Raw genomic sequence first — 24,402 nt, 5'->3', positions numbered from 1 at the left:
GAGAGCAGACGTGAAGAGACTGGGCTCCGTGCCTGCCTTCATTCACTCACTCATTCACGGGCCTTCTGGGTGACAAGCTTGGGGCTGAATGGTGGACACCCTGGTGCTTAGTACATGTTTGGGGAATCTGAAGATGCACAGTAAATTGTATTCCAGCTAAAATGTACTATCGAAAATGCCAGGGAGTTCAGAGAAGAGAGTAATTAATAAGATGATGTGTACTGAGTATACAGTTTAAAAAAAATTACATGTTAACATCTCAGGACCTCAATTGCCTGTCATCTGTACAGTAGGGACACTGAAATTTCCGAAGACCTCATAGCTGGAATTTGACAAAATGAGATCAAGGTATCTGTTTTTCCTCTGTAGCTCCTGGTCTACACACTACCTGCAAGTTTTCTGGGGCTTTCTCCATGCTTTTTATTTTCTTGTATTATTTCTTTCTTACATAAGTAATACAACTTTACTGAAGAAAATTTGGGGAAAAAATGAGGTAAACAGAAAGAAAACTATAAGATAATTTTTAAAACAACCTGAACTCCCACTACCCAGTTATAACTATGCTTCATACTTAGATGTTACCTTCAGTCTTTTTCCTCATATAAGCCTGTGGATAGAGGTTTCCTCCCCCCCCCCAATAATACAATCATATAGAACACACTTGCTGGTCATCTGGGGTTTTTTTCAGTCCTGATATATCAGTCCATCTGGCTCTGTCTCATCCCTTTGAAGAGCTGTATTGTTTTCAGTTTTGTAGATACAGCACTTTTCTAAACAATTCTGTGATAAACATCCTTGTGTGTTTACATTTGTGTATATATACACATGTATACATATAAATGTTTATATACATATATAAACACATATTCATATACATACACACATCTAGCATGCTTACCTGATTATTTCCTCTGGATCTAGATGTTCTCACCACTTTTTAAAGCCATCTTAGTATTAATTGAATCCAAGTCAGCAGACCCTTCCTACTCATAAGCTGGGTACTCTACAGACACTTAAGCCTCACACTGAGCATAACTAAGGGGCATCGGGCACAGTTTCTCAGGTCCTACAACTCAGTCCTACCTCCCCCCATCCTCCCACCCACAGCCCCTGTCCCTACCCGACCTAAGCCAGCCAGTAATCAAGTATGAAAGATATCATACTGCCTGAGTCCCCTGCCTCTTCTGCCTTGTTGGACCCAGCCTGCTATTTCAAAGTTTTTACAAGGTTTGAGTAAACATCCCAGGACAGGCAAGGCCAAGAGGAACCCAGTCTTTTCTGTTACAAAGTCAGTGGTTAAGGCCACCACCCCAAACAAGGTTCCTTCCTGCCCCTGCCTTCCCCTTTCTACTTATAAAAGCTCTCTGCTTGCTATGGGCAGTTTTAGTATGCTGCACACGTTGGCAGCATCCCTTTGGGTCAGAGTGAATGCAGACTGCCTTCCCCATCTCTTTGCTCAGTGTCAAAGGCATTTGCCTGAAACACTGGTCTTAAAGCAAAAGAATGACATCGAAAGGAGAGGAAACAGACCAGAAGGTTTCTTGTGAAGAGGGCCATAATAATAACCTATTCAACTACTAAAAGTAACCTCCTTCTATAATATGTGTACAGGGAACTTGCACCATACACATACACCTCTAACCAAGCTGAACTTGGTGATGATTCTGTTTGGCATAAACCGATGTATATTTTACTACAAATATATATTTTTTTCCTCAATTTTAAAAGGTCTGGCCAGTTTGTCCCACCTCTGATTCCCAAGTAAGCTTCAGCCAGGGATCTGCTGTCTCAGTCCCTGTATGACTATGGGGTTCAAAGATATGGCATGTGACTGTCTTAGGTTGTGTCCTCCCCTCCTCTCCAAAGACAGCCCAGCTGCTCCACCTGGGGCTGCCCAGTGAAGAAACGGTGATCTGTCCCAGTGCTAAAGGAAGACCTGGCTAAGATGGGGTTATTGAGAGATGGCATTTAAGGGCTCTCTGACTTTCTAAATGTGACTTTTTGCTTTTCTGTATGCTGACTTCCTAAGATGCCAGTCCATTACCTTTATATCCATAGTTGTCATACACTCTTACCCTACAATCACCACGTGGCAAGGGATTGTAGGAATACCCAGTTTCATAGGTTTGAAGATGTGGGCTCTGAGGTCATCTGACTTGCCTAAGACAGCATGGATGACTGAGGATTCCACTCAGGTCTTTTCACTCTGGATGCAGAGGTTCTTCCCCACCCCCATGAGAGCCCACCAAGTCTCTTCTGGCCTCAGCCAATCACTGGGCTGTGTCCAGAGCCCAGCATTCAGGGCCCAAGTTTCTCTTGGCAACACTTTTCCTTCCCTCCAATTGCTATTCCCACTGGTGTTGGCTAACCCGGTTCCAGACCGTATCCCTCCAAGCCTGGCCAGCTCTGTGCCGATCCACAGCACCCTAGTTATTTCTGGGCTGGGACAGGGTCCACTGCATCCTGCTTTCTCAGAGGTTACTCTTTTTGGCAACCCCCCAGGTGCAAATCTGTCTCATCTATTTAGAAGAGAAGCAGAGGAAACCCACCCTACCCACAGCCCATAATGAGAACACCCCCTCCTACATCCCCTGTGGCAAGTCAGCAGGTCCCACCCAGAGTAGGTCCCCCAGAGACATAGGAAATCCAGCTCAGGTCCTCAGGAGCAGGATAGATGGGCAATAGGGGCTCCCAGGGAGCCCACCACAGGACACAAGAGTTCCCCTGCTTGACCAGGAGCCAAAGATGAGCCAAAGAAGGCAGTCTACTGCTGCCTTCCCACAATGCTGCACACCCAAATCCAGGGGATCCGCTGAGTCCTTACTTTCCCACCATTGTTCTGTTATCTGATTGTAAAAATAATGTGTCACCGTTGTGAAATTTCATTTTCCAGAATATACTGGTCAAAATTAAAATCACCTAAAGTCTCACAAACCAGAGATGTTTTGGTATATAGGTATTAAAACTGTCCTCTAAGCATCCATATAAATATTCATATCATTTTTTTTTTTAAACAAACTGGTTTCTGCTACTCAGAAGTGCATCATGGGAACCTCTCCATATCATTAAATAGAGGCTACCTCAAGCCATTATATGGCCACTCAGTAGTTCACTGTATGAATACACCATAAATTTAAGCAATCTATTCATGATAGGCATTTAGATTGATCCTCTTTGTGTGTGTAATTATAAACAATGCAGCCATGGACCCCATTGCTTCAGTATTTCTTTGGACTAGATTTCTAGAAGTGAGATTGCTGGTTAAGGTGTATTTTGAGGGTCTTGGTTCTTGGTGCCAGACTGTGCTCCAAAGAGGCCACACCAGTCACCTTTCCCATCAGCAGCCCATGAAGGTGAGAGACCAAACTCCATGAGGATGGGAATGCAAGTGCAAGGACTCTGCACGGCTCCGCCCAGACCAGGGATATTATCTGGAAATCCCCAAAGGCATCAGCACAGGAAACAAACTAGTTGCTGGCAGCGGGGAAAGGACAGATGGGAGGGCTCCAGCTTCTCTCAGAGAAATCAGAAGCAGGCAGCATGGGGTAGTGAGTGCCAGGGTGACTTTTATCTTTCCAAAGTGTCCCCCCCACTGAGGGGGCATAGGGTGACAAAACACAGGGCAATGATAAATACCTGGCCCAGAAGTGCAGTCACTGGACACTGCCTCTCCTATTCCCCAACGAGCTGTGTGACCCTGGGAAAGGGCTTCCCCTCTCTTGACCTCTGTTTTTCCATCTGATCTGATATTCATCATTCTTTGATCCCAGAACCAGCCTTAAGACCAGAGTAGACAGATCTCCAGCCATCCTTCCTCCATTCAAAGTCATTTACCTTTCTTTGGTCTCTCCAATATATTCATTTTTATATAAACTCTACTTCCATGAAGAGCCATACCAACGTTTTCTTGGCTTCTGTTTTTATTATCATAGCACTGATGACATCTTAGTTGTTAGCAAGAGACAGAGAGAGAGCAGATCTTCACTGGAAAGTAAAAGACTTTGGTTCATTGGTTTTCAATCCAGCTTCAGTTCAACATTCGTTGAGAGCCCCTAGCATATCTCACCCATCTTCCCATCAGCCCTGCATTACAAATGAGATCTTTCCCATCTGCAGGTGGGGAAACAGGCTCAGAATTTACAACATTTTAGTCAGACTTACCCCATGAGTAAAAGACAGAGCTGAGATTCAACCTCAAGTCTGTTTTACTCTGCGCTCCATCTCTTTCTAACACCCTCCACTGTCTCTCCAATCAGACCTAGAGAAGGATTCTTCAGGCCCAGAAATATTCTCTAATGCAGGTCTGAGAGATGGAAAAACATGAAGTCACCTGGATTTCTCAGATTGGTCATGTTTGGCTCAGGGGCCTCGAAGCTGATTAACACATCTCTCCCTAACTTTTAGCATCTATAAAATAAGCAGTGAGAGAATTAATTGGCAATGTCTGGCAAAACCTGCTCAGCCTCTGTATCATTCACACAATACTTCTTGTCCAGTAAGTCTCCTTTCTTCCTTCCAAGAACCAACATCTATAGACTTGGATTACAAATAGATATGAGTGAGCTTCTGTGATTCTCTACCCCAGAATGTATCCCAGATCCCCAACCCCTCCCCGCCTCCCTATGGTGCTTCCTGGCATCTGGAAGTAACCAGGTCCTGGTGATGCCAGGACTTGAATTCTCCAGGGTCTGTGCCCATCTCTGCAAGCATGTTGCAGAATCAAGATGTTCCATTGAAACATGAGTCAGGAAAAATATCAGTCTGACTCTGAAAACTGCCCCTCACCCTAAATGAGGTTTAAAAAAATGCCAATGAGATGGGTGCCTATTCGTTCCTGATTCCAGGCCTTGTCCCCAGGCTTAGCTTTTCCAGGTCCCCAGGTGGTGCCAGGAGCTGCAGTAGAATGGGTAGAAGGCAGAGCAGGGACAACACACACACACACACAGACACACACACACCCCATGGTAGAAAAAGAAGGGAATGCTGGGAATGACCCATGGTCATGTCCAGAAGGAATGAGGATTGTCTTGGATACAGAGCTAGCCTCAGAGAGGGCCTGGCCAAGCAAGAGGTCTGACTCACTGCCGTTGCCAAACCAAGAGTGATACCTATATTGGCCTTCATGTGAATCAGAAAAAGGCACCCCCTCTAGATGTTGACAGCCTAAGCCACACATCACACAGAACAAGGTCCCAATGCTCTTGGGCTCCAGAAAAAAATGAAAAATGGGTTTCCAAGGAAGCCATGTGGTAGGATGGGTACCACAGAAAACTATCACATCATGATTGTAAGAACTTCTGTGGGCCCGTGGGCAGAAGAGGAAGTCAGGCAGTGAGTGGGCTGCAAGGAATTTAATACACTGGCCACTTCAGAATCCCCCTTTTCTGTTTTCTGAACCTTTGAAAACAAAAGATGAGGTGTGAAAGGGGGCCCTTGAGTGTGCTTCCTGTAGGTATTCACCTGTCCAAGCCGTAATTATGGAGGAGAGAGGGCAGAGCCATAGCCAAAAGAGGGCCAGGCTGAGCCGTGGCCTTGAGGGTAGGGGCCATGGCCAGTGGCCTCAGCACCTTGTCCGGTGCCTGGAACACAGACGCTCAATAAATCTTTGCTCAAGGAATGAATGTGTCCATAGCAGACATGCTTGCGGGACCTTTACACAGTCGTGGAAGCCATGTACTCAGCCGGGCCGAGGCAGCCAGACTGAGGTGATGGTGATTGAGGCCCATGTCTGATGGTCTTAATGAATGACATGGCTGGCAGTCAAAGAAGAAGGAGATTGACACACAGCCTTTTGCCTGTGCAGCCTCCCACACGGAACCAGGCGGGGCTTGGGAAGGAAGCCACAGGTCCTGCCGACATGGCGCCCACCCTCTAAGTATTCTAAGATGCCTTCTCTCTAGGCCTCTCAGCCCCATGGCCCTGGGATCTGCAGGCAGCAGAGCGGCAGCTCCTTGCAGGCATAAAACCCAGCACTGTCCCAAGGGAGGCCAAGCCTCCTCAAGCCAACACAGATTATTTCCTCTTTCACTGCCTCTCTCCCTAGTGGAAAAAACAAGGAAACAAAATTCCCCTGAGCAACCTGAAACCCTGTGACCCCCTGGGCAAGTGCAGGACGCAGCTCCACCTTTGTGCCCTCCACTTTCCTCCAGCTCACCTATGCTTAAACCCAGAGGCCAGCCTCAGAGGTTATTTATAACATGTCAGAGGAGAAGGGGGCAGGAAATAGGAAATTATGAAGGAGGGGGCAAGGAGGAGTGGCAGGGGCCAAGTGACCCCACTGGCTGGGAATCCACTGCCTGCCTGGCCTGTGGAATCAGAGCCCCAGGACAGGGAATTCCTCCCCAGCCCACATTCCTCCTGGCCCCAGAGCCCTATCTGCTGCTCTCTTGCCAGCCCTGTCCCCTTCCCCAGGCCCAGGTGGAAACTGAGTCATCCTCAGGCTTTTCCTCAGTCTGGCCACAGTCATGTGGGCTTTGTGACAGGAGCTAATGGTGCAAGAGCTGGGGGCCCAGCCCTGGGGACGGGGTGAGCAAACACCCAGTCTTTTACCTCTGCTAGCCCCATCCTGCTCTTTCCTCTCCCATTTAAATACTTGGAAAGCTGGGGTCGGAATTCTCAATGCTTAGGGCCCAAGACTTCTTCTCATTAACTTTATCAAGGGCGCCCAAAGGGGAGGTGACTCGCCTAGAATCACACAGCCAGAGGGAAGAGAGTCAGGCCTGGGGCCCTATCATTTGGGGGCACTGGCCCATTTTTCTACACCCCATGCTGCCCCCCAGGACCTTGGCTAGTTAAGACTCTTTGGGTACCAGTGTGAACACACTGGATTCACTGTAAAGGCTGGAAGTGTCCGTCCTTGCTTTGCCCAGAGCCACAAACCATGAAATGGAATCCCTAGTTGACCACCTCAAATCCTGTGTGAACTGAGGCAAAATATCCAATCCATTCATTCACCAAAACATTCTAAGCAACCACTGAATGTACAGAGCCACTAACTTTCAGACAATTTCACATTGTTAGGTTATTCTTTTTGTTGTTTTAACACACCATCACCAACTCAGTGATTCTCTAGACAAGTGTTCTGAATTGGGCGAATGGAGGGATGATTATAGATGGTCTTCAGCAAGGTTTCTTCTGAACCTCTAGAAATGTGTATGTATAGCTTTAATCAGAATGTCAAAGAGGCTGCTGTCTGTAAAATGGTTAGATGCTCATCTAAGAGCAGTATAGATCAGAGAGGTGAGAGCTCAGGCTAAGACCACCTGGGGACCAGGCGTGGGGACACACAGGTATGTCTCCCCTGCTGCTCATGACCTCTCCACAGTACTTGTGCCCCAGACCTTCAAGTCATAAATATCTCACGTGGCCACGTTTTCCTTCCGTCAAGCCCCTAATGGTAAAGCAAGATACTAGGGTTTACAAATCTGATGCATGCCCAGAACTGGGCCAACTAAGGTTATAAAACAAGTCGGGGCAGAGGAGGAACATTAAATCTGGCCAGTGTTTGGCCTTGAGGGTCACTCCTCCTTTCTCTTCCAGCCCCTATAAGGTGCCCACTCACACTGATGCAGCCATTTCTGTTTGGCAAGCCTAGATGAGCAACTTCCCTATGCAACGTAGATGATATTTCTTACTATCTCCTTCCCTACTCCGCAATCACAGGGCAGGCAAGTGGGCGAAAGTGGTTTTCAGAATCCTCAGCTGGGCAGTGTCTCACCAATGGGGTTCATAGGTGCTTCTTGGGAAAAATTGGTTCCTGGATTAGATATGTTTAGGAAACACTGGATTAAGCAGAGCTAAACAGGTTACCATGCAGCAGGACTTCTCAGAGCCTTTACCCTGCTTATGGTCATTGTGCATCTCCAAGGGAGAATACAGTAAACAGCTTTCCTAAATGTGCTGGCTGAAAGAACATTTCTTACGACGGTGTGTGGAGAACCACGCCCTGGGAAACACTGCTTTAGGCTTTCCCAGCATCCGAGGAAATCTTCCCTGCCCCTATCCTCACAGCTCACCTGATAAATTATAAGAGGTGGTAGTGATGAATTTCTGCCATGAAGGCAGCCTCAATTCTTTGGAGCCAGACAATGAGGGAACCTTCAGTAAGGACCCAGGAGTTCCGTGTTAAAGGATAGATCCAGGTCTGATGGCAAACTTGGAGGTTCCCACCTTAAGGCTCCAAGGGACTGGAATCTGCAAAGTACTCTAGGGAAAAATCTTGATAATAGGACAAAAGGAAGTAATGCCCATCTTTCCAGCCTGGTGGGATAGCAGGCAACAAGCCAGAAATAAGGGGAAAACTTGTCTTTCCTTGGCATTCTAACCACCTGCTGTTCTCCTGGCCAAAATGACATTGGCCTCAAGACTACAAAAGTAGACAAGTAAAGGTAACAGAGGTCTCCAGACTGCAGGAAGACTCAAATAACCTCAGTCTAAATTTCTTTTTATACAGAGCACAGAGTCTTACTGGCTAAGGGCTCTCCCAATGACCCATTTTCAGTATTTGTTTATTCCTGTAGTTCACCACATTTATTGAGCACCTACTAAGTGGGATGGCCTGTGGTCAGGAATACCCATCAATTTCCAGGCAGCAAAGTTATTCTTAGTTTCCTGATGTCTATTTAAAGAGTGTTAATCCTCTCAGCCTCCTCCCTGCAATTAGGCACATACCACTTTCCAACCTGGTACACTGACCTCGCCCAACTGGGAAGGCAGAAAGGACAAGTGTTCTTCCCACCCTCCTCCACTGGGCCAGGAATTTGGCCTTCGTGGGCTAGAGCAGCCTGGGATCAGCCAAGCCAGAGGAGATGTGCATATTTTGCCTGGACCCTTCAATCAGTGCTGGAGTCCAGAGCCTTCCTGTTCTGGTCATTACGGGCAGCAGAGCGAGGCAGAAAGTGCTAGGAATCAACAGGGTTGTGATCCAGGCAGTACAGTGAGATGGTAAAGAAAGACCATGAACCAGGGAACAGACATCCCAACTCAAATACTAGCTGTGCCATTGTGTGGCTGGGTGACCTTGGGCATAAGTTGTGATTAAGAGCTCAGACTCTGGAGTCAGGCAGGCTGGGCTCAAATCTTGACCCCACCATACTAGCGGCATTTTAGGCAAGTTACGTAGCCTCTCTCAGCCTCAGTTTTCCCATCTGTAAAGTGGAATGATGGTGATCATGATAATAATAATAATTCCTAATATGAAAGTTTATATTAAATAGTAGAATTAATATAATATGTATATAAAGTTCTTAGAACAGCTGTCAATAAATATTAGCCACTTTAATATTTAATTCCTCTAAACCGAGATCGTTTCATCTGCAAAACGGAAATAACACTGCCTTCTCATTGGGTGGTTATGAGAGTTTAAGGAGATAATGCATGAAAAGGTCTTAGAATATAAAAATGATTTAATAAATGTTAGATATCATCAAATAGTACTGTTTTTCTATTTCCAGCTCTATCTCTTATGCCAACCTCCTCTACCTTTCTGGATCTCAGTTCCCCATTTGTCAAGTGAGAGTAGGAGTCAGATGGCTTCTACAGTATCACAACACAGGGACCTGTGGCCTGAAAGTCACTTGTAGCAAAGCTGAGTCAGTAGCCCCAGTGTACCTCCAGTTTCCCCACATCTCTGTGCACAGCTCATAAAAAAAGGAGAGAAAAAAGATGGCTTGCATTCACATATCCTGTCTTGACTTGCACTGTCCTATTAATGAGGTGGCCATTAACCACAGGTGGATATTAAGCACTTGAAATGTGACTAGTCCAATCTGAGATGTGCTATGAGTGTAAAATACATACTGGATTTCAAAAACTTAAAAAATTGAAACCCCATTAATAATGTTTTAAATTAATGACATGTTGGAAAGATAATATTTTGGAATATCGGATTAAGAACAGTATTAAAATTAACGTCATGGGTTTTTTTTTCCTTTTTTCAAAAGCGGCTACAAGAAAATTTAAAATTACATACATGGCCCACGTTTGAGGCACGCAGTATTATTTCTCCCAGAAGGTGCGGGTCTAGCCTTACCCTTTCCACATCCCTGCTTGTGCGTTGCCCAGTAAGAAACTCTTCTCTCAGGAATACCAAAGGAATTTGAACTATTTGGAGTTAACTTTTTTAAACAAAATAAAACACAGATGTTAACTGTCCAGGTGGGGCATTAAATTTTAAGAGCCTCTAGGAATCTCCTCTGGCTTAAAGGGGCCCTGAATAAATAAAATCCGTCAAGCTGCCAAAGCTCCCATGATGTAAGCACCCAAGGTTCAACATCTGCACTTTGGTTTCCCAGACGTCTCATCCCTTCTCTATTTGGAAAAGGATGGGCAATAGCTTCGGTTGTATTTCCCAAGACAACCGCCACTGTTTAGCACACTATCTGCTATCTTAGCAGCTTAGAACAGCGTTTTTTCATTGAGCTGGTTGTGCCCAGCATGTCAAAATTGGTTTTCCTTTTGTCTCTCTCTCTCTTTGACACACACGCAAGCTAAGTGCACCATTGCCTGGAAAGGCTGGAAGGCTCTCTTCCTCGAATGCCCTCATTCATTCAAGATACTTTTTTTTTTTTTAATTTATTATTTTGACTGCTTTGGGTCTTTATTGCTGTGCACGGGCGTTCTCTAGTTGTGGCGAGAGGGGGCTGCTCTTCGTTGCGGTGCGCGGGCTTCTCATTGTGGTGGCTTCTCTTGTTGCGGGGCATGAGTCTAGGCGCGCGGGCTTCAGTAGTTGTGGCGCACAGGCTCAGTAGTTGTGGCTCGTGGGCTCTAGAGCGCAGGCTCAGTAGTTGTGGTGCACAGGCTTAGTTGCTCCACGGCATGTGGGATTGTCCCGGACCAGGGCTCGAACCCGTGTCCCCTGCATTGGCAGGTGGATTCTTAACCATTGAGCTACCAGGGAAGCCCATCATTCAGGATACTTTCATTGCATGCCTACTATGCACTGGGCAATGGATGGAGAGTAGTGTGTGACTCCCTGTACTCCAGCTGGCTCACCATCTAGGGGGAGGCACCAAGTGGTAATAATATGATGGCTAATGTTTATCAAGCTCTCACTACATGCCAGGCAGTGGGCCAAGCTGGTGACTCCCATCATCTCAATGAACTCTCCTACCACCCTAGGAGCCTAGGAGTCCTATTATGGCATCCTCCATTTTACAGATAAGCAAAAGGAGGCTGAGAAGGATTGACTTGTCCAGGATCATAAAGCTATCAATTAATGGAGCCAAGGTTTGAACCAGGCAGTCTAACTCTAGGACCTGTGCTCTTAACCACCTTAGAAAGCACAGAAAGTGTGATAACAAGTGCATGAGCAGTGTTCTCTGGGGACACAGAGGACAGGTACATCATTTTGCCTGAGAAAGCAGTTGGTCTTATTCACTCAGAGATCCTACAACCCAAAGGAAATTCAAGAGATTATCTGGACTCAAGGTCACAAAGTTGGTGATCCATAGGGCTGCAGCTGGCCCAGGGACATGTTTTGTTTGGCTCACGCGTGTGTACGTGTGTGTGTTTCTTTTTAATTGTGCCAGCATTTAAAAATCAGATTTCACGTTAAAATCTTGGATTTCTAGCTTGTCCTAAGAGACTGGAAATCTGGCAGCACTGGACTCACATTCTGATAGATTGGAGCTGGACAGCAGCTGTGCCCTTCTGAAGGGACATGAACTATTCAGTTCTCCATAGTCGTCACCATTCTCTATCACTCCCCCCAATTCCAAAGCCAAAGATAATTCGCTAATTTCATCATATTTGCCCACTGTTTTGTTGTTTGTCGTATAATAAAGAAATAATTTTTAGTACCCATTCATTACTCCAAAGTGGGAAAAAAAGAGAGTGGGGAAACATGTTTTTTGGTAGACGTGAGTAATAATTCAATATGTTTAACATGCAGACATGCAGCTTCCAATGACTGGCCTCTGTAGGCATTTGGTTTATGATCTGACCTAGATGAGAGCTGAGGAAACCCACGCCAAACGAGAAGCAATCAGGAATGAACTGGAATCCACACCCACACCCATTTGTTCAGAACTGCATCCCAGAGAACAACCTGGATGTTGTTAGGGTTCTCTCACATCTCTCAGTCCTTCTGCTGGGTATTTCTATCAGGAAGCCACAGTCGCAAGATCTTTGGGGGTCCCTGTCCTATTGTTGGAGAAGGGAGTGCACTGCAGTTGCTCAATAGGGCACATGTTTGATCAGGGTCTTCCAAACCCCCTCCTCATCCATTTAAACAAAGGTTCCATCAGATGACACACATCTTAATCACAGGTCTTTATACGAGCCAGTCTTCCATGAGGGGAGTTTTCTCAGATAGGGATGTTTGAGCCAAGCCGTGAATCAAATTTTCTGGAGCAAGGGGCTGCTCCGGTAGACCATGGATCAGGAAGGCCTTGTTCCCATGAGCACTGAGTCTCAGTCCCACCTCTTCTCTGTCAGCTTCAGTAGTGGTGTTAATGGGGTTCAAAAGAATTTTTACCAAGCCCTCCAGTGATCAATGACAGACACTGAAGTGACCTTGATTTTTAATTCTAGCCATCAGTTAGGTCTGCAAGTTTGCTATGTGTTTGGCACATCAGCTCTGCTTCAACAGGAAGTCTGGTGGTCAAATATGTCATCTGATAAAGTACATCGGCTCATTAGCGGTTTTGTTCAGACGAAGCCCTCATCTGCTTTCATAACCACAGAGATCCTAGCTCTTGTCTTTATAGACCACATTTCTAAAGAACTTACCTCCTAAAAGGTGTTGTTGATGGATTTAGGTGCTCGATTATTCAGAGAGAGAGCCCCTTCCAAAGGAACTTAGAGCCAGAAATACTTGACGCATAGTAGGCATTCAGGAAAATATCAGTCACCATAAATACAGGTGGGGAGCAAGTGCACACACACCACATAGGCCAGTCCTGCTGTGTCATAGATGGGAGCCTGAAATCCAGGGAGGCTGACGTCACCAAGGTGATCCTAGAATCAGGAGGAGACCTAGAGCTAGACCCCAGGTGTCCTGACTCCCAGCCAGTGCTCACTCCTGGACACTGCACATCTCCCAACCCTGGGTTAGATGGGGAGGGGGCTATGGACTTGATATTCAAGTTCAATATCACCATTTCCCAGGCCCTCCCATTGACTACCCCAGCATCTTCCCCCTGTGACTACCAGAGGCAAACGTGCTGAAGCAGTCTGAAGAGGGATGGGAGGCACCTGACCCTGGAAAAGAGTGAAGGACTTGGCCTTGAAAGAAGTTGGTTCCAATCCCAATTCCATGTATCAGCTGTGTGGCCGAGCTCCTGAACCACACTAATTCTCACTGTCCACCCCTGTTAAATGGGAACGATGACCCCTCACTGTCCTGCTTTCCTCAGTGGGAATGTTGTGATAATCAAATAAGATCAAGTAGACTTAAGACTCTAAAATGTGGAGAATCGTGAAAATATAGAGCAGGAACTTCACTTTTCTGTCCTGTGGGAGGCAGTGGGACAAAGTGGAAAAGCATTAGACTTGGGTGGGACGGGGTCTCAAGCTGTGATTTTGAAACGCAGCTCTCTGTATGTGACCCTGGAAAACATCCTGTCTCCTCTCAGAGCCCCATTTTCCTCACCAGTAATAAAGTGAGAATGCCCCCTTTGCCACATAATATAACAACACTACTACTAAAAGCTAACATCTGTTGAGCTTTTGGTATGTGGCAGATTCTGTACTAAACATTTTCCCTGAATTTTTTCACTTAATCACCAACCCAGTGTGGTACATACTATTATTCCCCCTATTTTGCCGATGAGGAAACTGAGGCCAGAGAACTTAACCACACTAGGTGAGCAGCAGAGCTCACAACAGGTACTGTGTTTCCAAATCTCAAAGGCTATGAGTCCATTCATGATGATCAGGTCTAAATCAAAAGGAGATCCGTCCTAATTCATGAACTGCAAGCACCTTAGCCAAACACCATGAGCCTTCACGTCACGAAACCACATCCTCATGAAGCCTGACCCAGGTTACGAGGCTCACCTTCCCCACGCTCTAACCTGGGGATTGCAAGAGCTCTGAGAGTTCTGAATGAACAGTGCTTCTCTGCAGGCAACTGAGCTACCTGGTGCCCGGCGCCCTCATTCTGAGAGGGTTCAAAGATGGCCGGGGCGGGGGGATAAATAACTGCCAACTAATATTCAAAGTCTCAGGTTCCGGAATGGAACCTGGTCTGCTCTGGATTTCCCCTCTCCCCGCCCTCCCCACCCTCTGTCATCCAAGGACTCTATTTTTCCACCCGCTAGACTTTCCCTTGGGCTCTCTGAAGCCAACCTTTCCGCTTTCCTTCCCTTCCCCACCCCCACAAAAAGCAGGTGGCTGCAGGCCTGGGAATACTTAAGGTCTCTACTCCCTGCACCGTGGATGCCACCATTAGGTGACAGGCTTCACGTGAACATAAATCATAACTGGGTGTTGGGCAGCATGGACCGTCACTTCTGTGGCAGCCGGACCACTCCAGCCTCGCAGATGGCTTCTAAAGGCATCAGGAAAAGTTGTCCTGCCCCCTCCCCTCCTCTAGACACTAGTTTTTTAGCAACCAAGTAAAAAGGCCTCTTAGTTCCACTGCGGCTGGGATAGACACCTTGTGACCTCCTGTCAAACGCTATTTAGTGAGTTCCTTTAGCTAGAGTCAGTACTCATCGGCTCCAGCCTGTCAGAGATTAACACAGAAAAACAGATAAACAGGAGGAGCCCATGTCACCCCCTCTGAATGGCTAGGCAACTCAAGCAGGACACATCGGCTACCCCCCACCTCCACCAGCCCTGTTCTCAGCGCTGTGGGCAACCTAGAAATCGGCAAGGGTGGGAGATGTGTGGACCTGCCCACAGGAGGAGAGGTGGCAAACTGGTGTGAAAGAAAAGAGCCATTCCCAGAGGGTGAAGAACAGCAGTCTACAAGGGGTCCGTGAGCTCTTTTCAGCACCTCAGTGAACCAGCCCAAATCATACACTGCCATCATCCAATAACCCATGAGAATGCTTCCCAGGCTTAGGCAAACACCAAGTTTCTTTGCTTTGGGCTGCAGTTAACTGCATTAGCTGATTACATCAGAATAATGACTGGCTATGGTCAGCAGTGACACACATAGTTTAACTGGTTTTTGTAGTGGAAAAATAATCAACACCCAAGACATGAAGTTGCGATTTTCCAAACATGAAATCCATTGAAGGAAAATTAATAAAAATAGTCCGTGGTGTTGAAAAGGCTGTGAACTGCTGATTAAGTGGAAAGAGTACTTGGTTAGGAATTCGACATAGGGTGCGAGGCTTGGTTTTGTTAGGGCTGTACTGTAATAAACCCGGGGGTGGCAGGGGAGGCAGGGGCTGCAGAGGCTGGCTATGGAAGAAAATCAAAGAGAAGCATATGGAGGAGAACCCCAACAGCAGGGAATCAGAAAACCAAGGTGGGGAAGTTACAAAAGGAGTAGCATCTTCTCAAATCCAAAGAGTCCTAGCTCTTAGTCTATACTGATTTGGACACAGATTTGGAGGTAGACTAAGCAAATGTAGGTTCTGGTTCATCTGTTTCTTAGTGGTGTGATCTTGGGTGAGTGATTTCACCTCTCTGGCCTCACCAGGCAGCTGGGGTGGGCAGTCTCCACCTGGTAGGATTACTGATATGCCAAAAAGGAGATTTTTCTTTGGGAGGGTGGTGGCGTATTATGTCCAGAAGGTGGGGCTGGACTTATCAAGTAATGCAGAGAACATAGCAGATGCCTCCTCTCTTAGGAGGGTTAGATGCATCCCTCTGGGTAGTACACAGCCCTTAGGTCAACCCAAGAATAACCTCTCTGGGAATTTCCCAAGCAGGTCTGAAGAATTGTGTTTGCCTAAAGGTGGTGTTTTTCGACATGTTTAAAATTTGGTCAAGGTGTGATTATTCTGCACCAGTGCCAGGAAGTGGGCAGGGAAAAGGGACCAAGTGAGATGCGGAGAATAAGAAGTTAAGCAAGGGGTATTCAAAATTGAGGGGAGGGCATGGGCCAAGACCCAGAGAGAGAATGGGAACAGCTGGAGCTAGAAGGGCCAGTGATGATGACAAAGGTAGGCAGAGGCCAGACTGGCCATTGTTGCAGCCATTTTATGACACTTTATCCCAAGAGTCCACTGAAAGATTTTAATCACAACAGTGACATTCTCTCTTAAACTAGCCCTTCTAGCTCCCATCAAGATGAGACTCCAGCATCTTTTCTTGGCCAGGACCCACCCTGCCCCCTCTCCACTGTCCATCTCCATCCTATGGCCATCCCACCACTCTCATCCAAGCGCCATCCAAATTGAATGACAAGGGGAGAAGGGGGACAAAGGGATGAGTCCCCTTGCTGCCACCATGAGCCTGGCCAGGGCTATTCAACTAGGGGACATCTTTGAGCCAGCAAATAAGACCCTGTGCACGGCACAGATGTCTTCAAAACACGAACCTGGGTTCATGTCAAATCCTGAAGTCAAGCAGCTTAGTGTAATGAAAGGCCCATTGCTTCGTATTAGAGCAAAATAAAAACAAAACCATTTGCAAATGAATTAATACAAAACTGCAACAAGTCAAAGGCCATGGCTTTCGTGGCACGTAAGTAAGCCCCATTCTCCCTACAAAAATACTCCCATCAACTTGGTCTAAGTAGCCTTAATATTGCTCCCTGTCAAAGGGATAAAGGGACAAGCAAAAAGGGAAAAAAAACTCAGAAAGTCAATAAAATTCATAAATTGTTTTCCCATTTGAAAGAAGCATGAAAGTATCTCCAGCACAGGGCTGTAGTAGTTCCTCCATCTCTGCATGTTGCATATCTGAAAAGAACTGTGTTACACAGCCGTTCTGGACGGCAAATTGTCAGGAACTGTTCACACATACTTTATGTCCAATAATTCCAAATTGTATGTTTGCCATAGAGAAATATCCATGCATACGAACAAGAGGATTGTACGATGACTACTTGCTGTAGTGCTCTTTGTGAGGATGAAAAGCTGTTAGAAACCTAAATATCTACCAGTAGGGGAATGGCTAAATAAATATATACCTATACCTATAGGGCTATTATATTATTATAGTAATAAAATAGTATATAACAATATATAATATGATACATAATGTAATGTAATATATAGTATAGTAGTTGATTATATTTTAGAGCCAGGCTGCAGGGGTTTAAATACAGGCTCTGCAGCAACCTTGAACAAGTTACCTAATTTTTCTAAGCCTCAATTTCCTCATCTGTAAAATGGAGACAACAGTAGCATACCTGCCTCATATGACTTTTGAGAGAATTAAATGAGTTAATTCATGTTAATTATTTAGAATGGTGCCTGGCACGTAGTAATCACTCCATAATTAGTTTTTAAAATGTATAACCCTATGGAATTCTATACATTAAAAAAAATGTAGTAGATCTATATGTATATTAACTGAGAACAACCTAACACATTGTTCATTGAAAAACAGTAGAATGCTATATTGGTATTCCACTATTTATAGTGTTCTACCACTCATGTTTCCAAGGGAAAAAGCTACTATAAATTTTCTATGAGGGGCTTCCCTGGTGGCGCAGTGGTTGAGAGTCCGCCTGCCGCTGCAGGGGACACGGGTTCGTGCCTCAGTCCAGGAGGATCCCACATGCCGCGGAGCGGCTGGGCCCGTGAGCCATGGCCGCTGAGCCTGCGCATCCGGAGCCTGTGCTCCACAACGGGAGAGGCCACAACAGTGAGAGGTCCGCGTACCGCAAAAAAAAAAAAAAAATTTCTATGAGTACCTATGTATGTAAATGCATAGGGAAGTGAGTAGAATTAGAGGAAGTGATCAAAAAGGACTTCATTCACCCTTATCTGATTTTAGATAGATGATAGATAGATAGATATGGATGGATGGATGATGGGTGGATGGATAGATGGGTGGATATCAATGTACACACAGATACACACACACATAGTCATAGAATGTATCCATACTATCCTTGTAATTTTTAAAATGTGGATAAAAATTAAAGGTCCGAGGACGTACAGATTATTATTCCCCTTTTATAAATGAAGAGACTAAAGCTTAAAGATGCCCAGTAACATGCTTAAGTGCATACAGCCAGCAAGCCCCAGAGGAAGGATTTAAGCCCAGCTCTGCCCATGCCACAGCCTTTCTACCACCGCACACTGCCTCTCCAGGCCACCCAGGAGTTGACTATGATAAAGGCTAGAAGAAAGGGCCTCCTTGTCCATACTGGCTGGAATGGTAAAAGCTAAATGCAATGGAGAATTGTGTTGTTGTTTTTGTTTTTAATTAATGAACCTTTTGGAATGTGCCATTCAGCAGTGGAGCTGAATGGTCCCTGCTGTTCCTGCAAAACAAACAAAAGTCCCTCCACCCAAGCCACTTTTGTGGCCACTTTTCTAGCCTTATCTATCCAGGGACTGTGAAAGGGACACAACTGTGGGAGGGGCACCTTCTCCAGCCAGCCCAGCACCCAGTCTCCTGACTCTCTCTGGTTTTCCTCCCATCATACTAGGAGTCTGCATAGACTGGGCACCTCACCCTGGGAGGCCCCCATTCATCCCCACCGGGAAGGGTAAGAGTATTGAAGGCCAAGATCTCTTGTCCCCATTAGCTTTGCTTTTTCCTGGGCCTCAGTGAGACAAATCGAGTCTTTTTTTTACTTTGTCTTGGTGGTTTTGAGGGTCTCTTCCAGTTCTAATAGCCAAAGAACATTAGAAATTTTCCTTTAATTTTCTGTATTTATACCCTAATATGATGAGGACGATGGTAATTAGTTCTCAGTCCCATAAGATGATGTTTAACTAAAACCTCTGGCCATTTTGGCTGTCTTCATATTTCTAAGGAAAACTCCCCAAATAGATAAGTAAGGCATTCTTCAAATGTTAACTCTCCATTTCATCCTGGTCCTAGGAAGCGTCGTCTGCCTTAGAATATCAAGGGTAATTGAAAGTTGAAAAGTTTTGGAAGAATGGCGTAACTAAGAATGGCTTTAGCCTTACCATACAGTAACTGGGTGACCTTGAGCAAGCACAGTCCCTCTCAGACTCAGTGTTTTCCTTTGAAAAAAATAGGTGTAATACCTACTCTTGAAGATGCTGGGTTGATGAAAGACACAGGATCTGGGAAGTGCTTGAACCTAGTGGGAGTCTGCGAGATGTCCCTTCCCTCCTTCTACAAACAGCAGCTCTCCTCTTTCCAGAGTTACTAAGATGTCGACAGCCTGGGTCCGCTCCCCAAGTGACTGGCTCCTCTCTGAAGTCTGATCCTTTTTATTTTCCTTAAGTCACAAAGCCCAGTGTAAAGTGTAATTGCGTGTTTGTGAGTGAGAGAGAATAGATCAGGCTTCTTTGAAAATGGCTTCTTTGCTGAAACCACAACCTCAGATCTGATACCAAAAGAATCTGCTGGCACTGGTCCCTGTCAAAACAATTCGGAGACATCCAGAGACCATCCTCCAGAGCTGGCAGCGGGCCCCCAAGCTGAGCCTCACTCTCGAATTCCCAACAGGCTCAGGCTCAGGGGGCAGGCCCCCAGCACTCTATCGCACAGCCCCATGCTTCTGTGCAAAGGAGAGCTTGGCATTCTGAAGCAAAGTTCTCTCTCTCTACTGCTCCCGCCCCCTGCAGAAACCACACAGACACACGCACGCAGGCACAGGCACACACACCCCAATTTTCAGAAGGCTCTTGGCACTGCCCACCCCTTCCTTAGCTGGACAGAGCTGTGGAGCAGAAAGCAGGCCAAGACTGCCTTCTTCATTCCTAGTTCCCCCCCTTCCCTCCTCCAGAGTCAAGGTTTTGTCAAGAGTTTCAGGGGCAACGACTGGTGGGGAGGGGGCTGCAGACATCGTAGCTGCTGCCAAGTCCTTTTCTTTCTGTCACAGTATGTTTTATAAGCCCGCATGTAGTTTATTCTTCTAAACGCTTCGCTAGGGTGCAAGGCCTGGAGTTGCCATAGCAACGCCTTTTAACTCCTCCTCATCCAGAAGGCAATGCCAATCCCCAGGGCTTTGGGGGAGAAAGGCAAAAAGAGACACCTGTGGATGAGGAGAAAGGAGAGGGAAGGCCATAGGGGATTCCTTAGAGAGGGCCTTCACCCAGCAACATGGCACCCGGCCACGAAGAGAAGAGAGCCAGGAAGGTCCTGGAAGAGGAAGCTGGTGGGCTGGCGTAAGCATTTTTCATGGGCTACAGTATTGATTGGTGGGGTCGTAGGGGTCAAGGGGAATGGCAACGTCTACACATTTCCTTCAGGGAGAGAACAGGCCGACATCAACCCAGACAGACTGGAAACCAGAAGGGCTGTGAGCTAGGAATACTGGGAGCCACCTACTGGACGCCAGCAGGGGACTGTAAGGCAGCAGAGGTCAACAAGCCGGCAGCCCACATCCACACCTCCCATTTTTAAAAGCATTATCTCATCCCTGCCACTAGTGCAGTGCACCAAACTGAGGCACAACAGTTTTGGATCGGTGCCAGCAGTATCGAAGTTTTTTTGTTTCTTTTTTATTTTTGCTACCATAATGTTCTTGTCTTTGGGTACTTCCTGGTAACTTTGCTTTTCTCTGGGCAGTCTACTGAGGAGGGGGATGTGGGAGGATTTCTTAAATAAATCCAGAGAAATTACAAGAAACTTTCTGTATTAGTCCAGACACACAGCAGGAAACCTAAGCAGTGAACAGAGTCAGGCAGTGGCCCCCCTGGAAGCGGTCCCCTTGCTCCTGTTTCCTCTCTTCCCTGGTAAACTTCCAGGGTGGAAACCCAAAAGCCAAGAGCAAGGGGGAGGCATGAGGTCTCCCTCTCCCCACACACCAAAATCCAAGGGAACACACCCAAGCCATTGTCAAGTGGGGACGACGCCCTGACTCCAGCTGGCTCCGGGCCCCAACTATGTGCTCTTCCCTGAGCAAGACCAGAGCCCGCTGCCACCACCAGCAGCTCCCAGCGTTACTCAGGCGGGAGTGACACCCACGGGGTGAGGGCTGTCAGAGGAGGAGAAAGAAAAGCTTCCAGCCCTCAGGCAGCCCCAGAGAATCCTTCCAGGCAATCCACAAACCCAGGGGCCAGTCAGGTTCCCCAGGGAGAGGGAAAGGTGCACAACACAGGCCCCAGGAAACCACTAACACGAGTGACCCCAGGCCACACAAACGCCCGTGCCTGCCGACTGGACTGACCTGCTCAGCACAGCTACCTCCCTTGCTTCTCCTAGGCCCGCCAGGCCCACCAGCGGCGCCTCTCTCCGCCAGGCCCCTGCCTCCCCGCCCTCCTCCCCTGCAAGCACATTTGTGGAGGCCCACACCAGGACCCAGTGGAAAATTTCTTTCCCCTTTATGACTGTCCTTAAAACACACACGCTCCATTCTTCACCTCTGAATCTGCACAGGCAGAGGGTGGCTAGACTGTGTCCTACCGCACCCCCCAGCCTGTGTACACACACACACACACACACACACACACACACAGAGCAAGGGCCACTGGACTTGCATGCCTTATGAGCTGGAAAGGAGACGAGAGATGTTTTCCAGCTGCTACTCCACCTCTAGCCAACCATGCACAAGTGTCCCGAACACTCCCAAACAAGTTCTCCCAAGGGCACACTCTCAAGGCCGTTGATACGGTTCTACTTCTTACTGAGTCTCTAATCAAGACACTAAGTCCGATTTGGAATAGTCACCATGATGTGACCCTTGGCATCTTTTTTCTTTTGGTGACAAATCTGTTTTCCACTGCTCAGTCTCCCCCTCCCCACACACATTCAAGGAAAAGAAATAGCCTTCCTGTGAATTCTCACAGCTATGTGATAAGTGATCCCTCACACACGCCACCTCCTGCTTGCTATCAACACTCTCAAATACAGTTCCTCCGGGGAGGGTCAACCCCACCGCTTTCTTCTCATTTTTCCCCTTAAATCCACCCAAACTTGGCAGTCCAAGAAGCTCAGTTAGCACTTGCCTAGGGAGTGTGAGGCGGGGTTAGGTCTCAGTGAAAAGAATGAACTTAGTGGGGAGATGGTGAAAACTCAGAAAACTTCAAGTTTCTCTCTCCTGCAACTTTCCCTGCACATGGCTGGCAACTTTCTTTCTTTCTTTTTTTAACTATTCATCATCCCAGCACTTTAGTTGGCATTCTAAGTTTTAGAAACACTCTCCCCACCTTTCTCCCTCAGCCTGTCCTGTGAGAGTGAAAAGGGAAAATTTCCAGATGTCAAAAGGACCGGTAAGGACCTCACGCCCTAAAAGAGCATGGCTGCAAGGGGTTCACGCAGCCTCTGTGGGTTTCTCTGCAGGGCATCTCCCCCCTCGGTCATGCCGGAACCCCTGCCCCAGGAACCTGAGTATCCCCACCTCGTCCCAAGCCCAGGCCGAGAAAAGGAGCGGGGCTCGCCATGCCACCCGGAGCAGCGCCCAAGTCCGGGCTGCAGCGCGCGAGCTGGCACCGCGGGGGCTCTGGCGGGGACACCGGGAGCGCTTACCGATGTCAGAGTTGCAGAAGGCGTCCTGGGGGTGGCTGGGCGAGCATGTGCACGCCTCGGCGCCCCACTCCCCCAGACTCCAGCTGCCCAGGAGCACGACGAGCCCGAGCCAGGGAGTCATTGCCGCTGCCGCTGCCGCTGCTGGCCTCTCCAAAGTTGCCTTGCGCGCCGCCGGCGGGGTCGCCGCAGCCTGAGCTCACCCGCCTTCCCTTGCGGGGCAACTTTGGCTTCGGGCGCGCCGCCCTCCGAGTGCCCAGCGGGACGGGATGGGGTGCGGCGAGGCTGCCTCGGCGCTGGCGCACGACTGGGCGGGTGGGCAATCTCTCCGGGCGAAGCAGCGGGAGCTGGAGCAGGAGCCGGAGGAGCAGGAGGAGGAGAAGCTGTCCGAGCGTCCGCCCACTGCCTGCTCTACGCGGTAGCCCGGCGGCCGAGTGATATAGCGCGGGTCCCCCGGGCACCCCCTCTCGGGCGCGCGAGGCCCGCCGTCTCGGACCAATGGCAGAGCCGCATTACCTCATCGGCCCTCCAAAAAAGGGGCGGGGCCGGGGGCGCGGGGCGACGGGGCGGGGCCGCCCGTACCGTTCAGATCCTTATAGGGAATAATGCAGCTGTGGGCACGCGAGTGGGTGGGCTGGACGCGCCTCCGAGACGCACTGGCAGAGGGGCCCTCCGAGCGGCGCCCCCGTGCCCTTCCCGCCTGCACCCTAGCCACACGCCCACCCCGCCCTCTGGACGCCTCTGACCCAAACCGGAATCAACTACCACCAACCCCTTGGCAGGTCAGAGGTGGCCCTGTCCCGGAGGCCTTGACTGCGCCTGGTGGAAAGGATAGGCAAAGGCTAACTCTCTACCTTCTCTGGAGAGAGCAGGATCAGAAGGGAAAGAAGCAGGTTGATGACCATCCCCCATACACTCCCACCCCTTGTCGCCTCCCCTGACTTTCCTGTCCACGAGGAAGCCATCTGCCTTTTGGAGCTGGCTGTAATAAAAAGTTGTTTCCTGGGCTCAGGCAGAGTAACTTGTGAAGTCATTCAACGAACACTGTTCTGGATGCTGGGATGAGCAAAACAAACTCTTTGCTCCCTTGGAACTTGAAGGCAATACATCAGTAAATACATGAGTACATAGGGTGATTTTCTAAGGTAATAGTGCCATGAAGAAAACAAAACAGAGTAATGGGTTAGAAATGACTGGGGAGGGTGCTGCTGTCTATGGGATAGTAAGGAAAAGTCTGTCTGAGGAGGTGACATCCTGGCTGAGATGTGAACAAGAAGCCTCAGCCATGTGTCAGTCTGGAAGGAGAGAACAGCAAGTGCGAAGTCCCTGAGCCTATTTGAAAAACAATAAGTAGAAAGGGCGGGCGGAAATGGTGACTCCACCTAGGGCAGACAGGTCTCCATCCTTCAGCAAGGAACTTGAGGGTGAACTGATCCAAAACTGGGGTAAAACCGGATCCTGGAGAACTATCCAGGATCTGAGACTATGAGCTATAGTAGATAACTGCTAATAACTAATACTGTGACTACTATTCTTATTATTCAGTAACATCTTGATTCTGCCTTATATTTTCCATATCTCACCTCATTACATCTCACAGTAATCCTTTTAGATAGGAAAAACACCAAGTATTATACACACTTTCCAGATGAGGAAACTGGCACAGAAAAGTGACATTACTTGGCAACCAGCCAGGAACTCAGTTCACTCATTCCCACCTTAAGAGAGGCTTTTATTTTCTTGGACTTTAGCAGCAGTTTGCTTTAACTGTGCAAATGCCCTTTTGCAGCTGGAGCCTTCTATCGTTCTATTCTTGGGTCGCTCTCACTTTCGCTCCCAACTCATCCCATTTGGAAAGAGACTTAAATGATTTGGCAATAGAAATGCTAGAAGTTTGGAACAAAATAAGGACTAGGAAGTACTGCTCAGAAATGCAAGTTC

The 24,402-nt window shown here is 47.7% G+C and overlaps 2 protein-coding genes across 2 annotated transcripts in view; one reads left to right on the top strand and one right to left on the bottom strand.

Annotated features, from left to right (window-relative positions):
• The window catches only part of TIMP3 (TIMP metallopeptidase inhibitor 3), a 57,042-nt gene extending 34,171 nt beyond the window's left edge, over positions 1–22,871 (bottom strand). The window contains exon 1 of the mRNA XM_082665657.1: positions 22,465–22,871. Coding sequence (XP_082521783.1) covers positions 22,465–22,585 — 121 coding nt within the window. The 5' untranslated portion in view covers positions 22,586–22,871. The remainder of the gene's footprint in view (positions 1–22,464) is intronic.
• Positions 1–24,402, top strand: part of SYN3 (synapsin III) — a gene marked incomplete at its 3' end in the record, with an annotated part of 453,972 nt that overhangs the window by 193,796 nt on the left and 235,774 nt on the right. The window lies entirely within an intron of this gene.

The sequence above is a fragment of the Grampus griseus genome (genome assembly GCF_964374135.1).
Source record: "Grampus griseus genome assembly, chromosome: 11".
Taxonomy (NCBI): Eukaryota; Metazoa; Chordata; class Mammalia; order Artiodactyla; family Delphinidae; genus Grampus; species Grampus griseus.
This window is presented reverse-complemented; position numbering and strand designations above follow the sequence as displayed.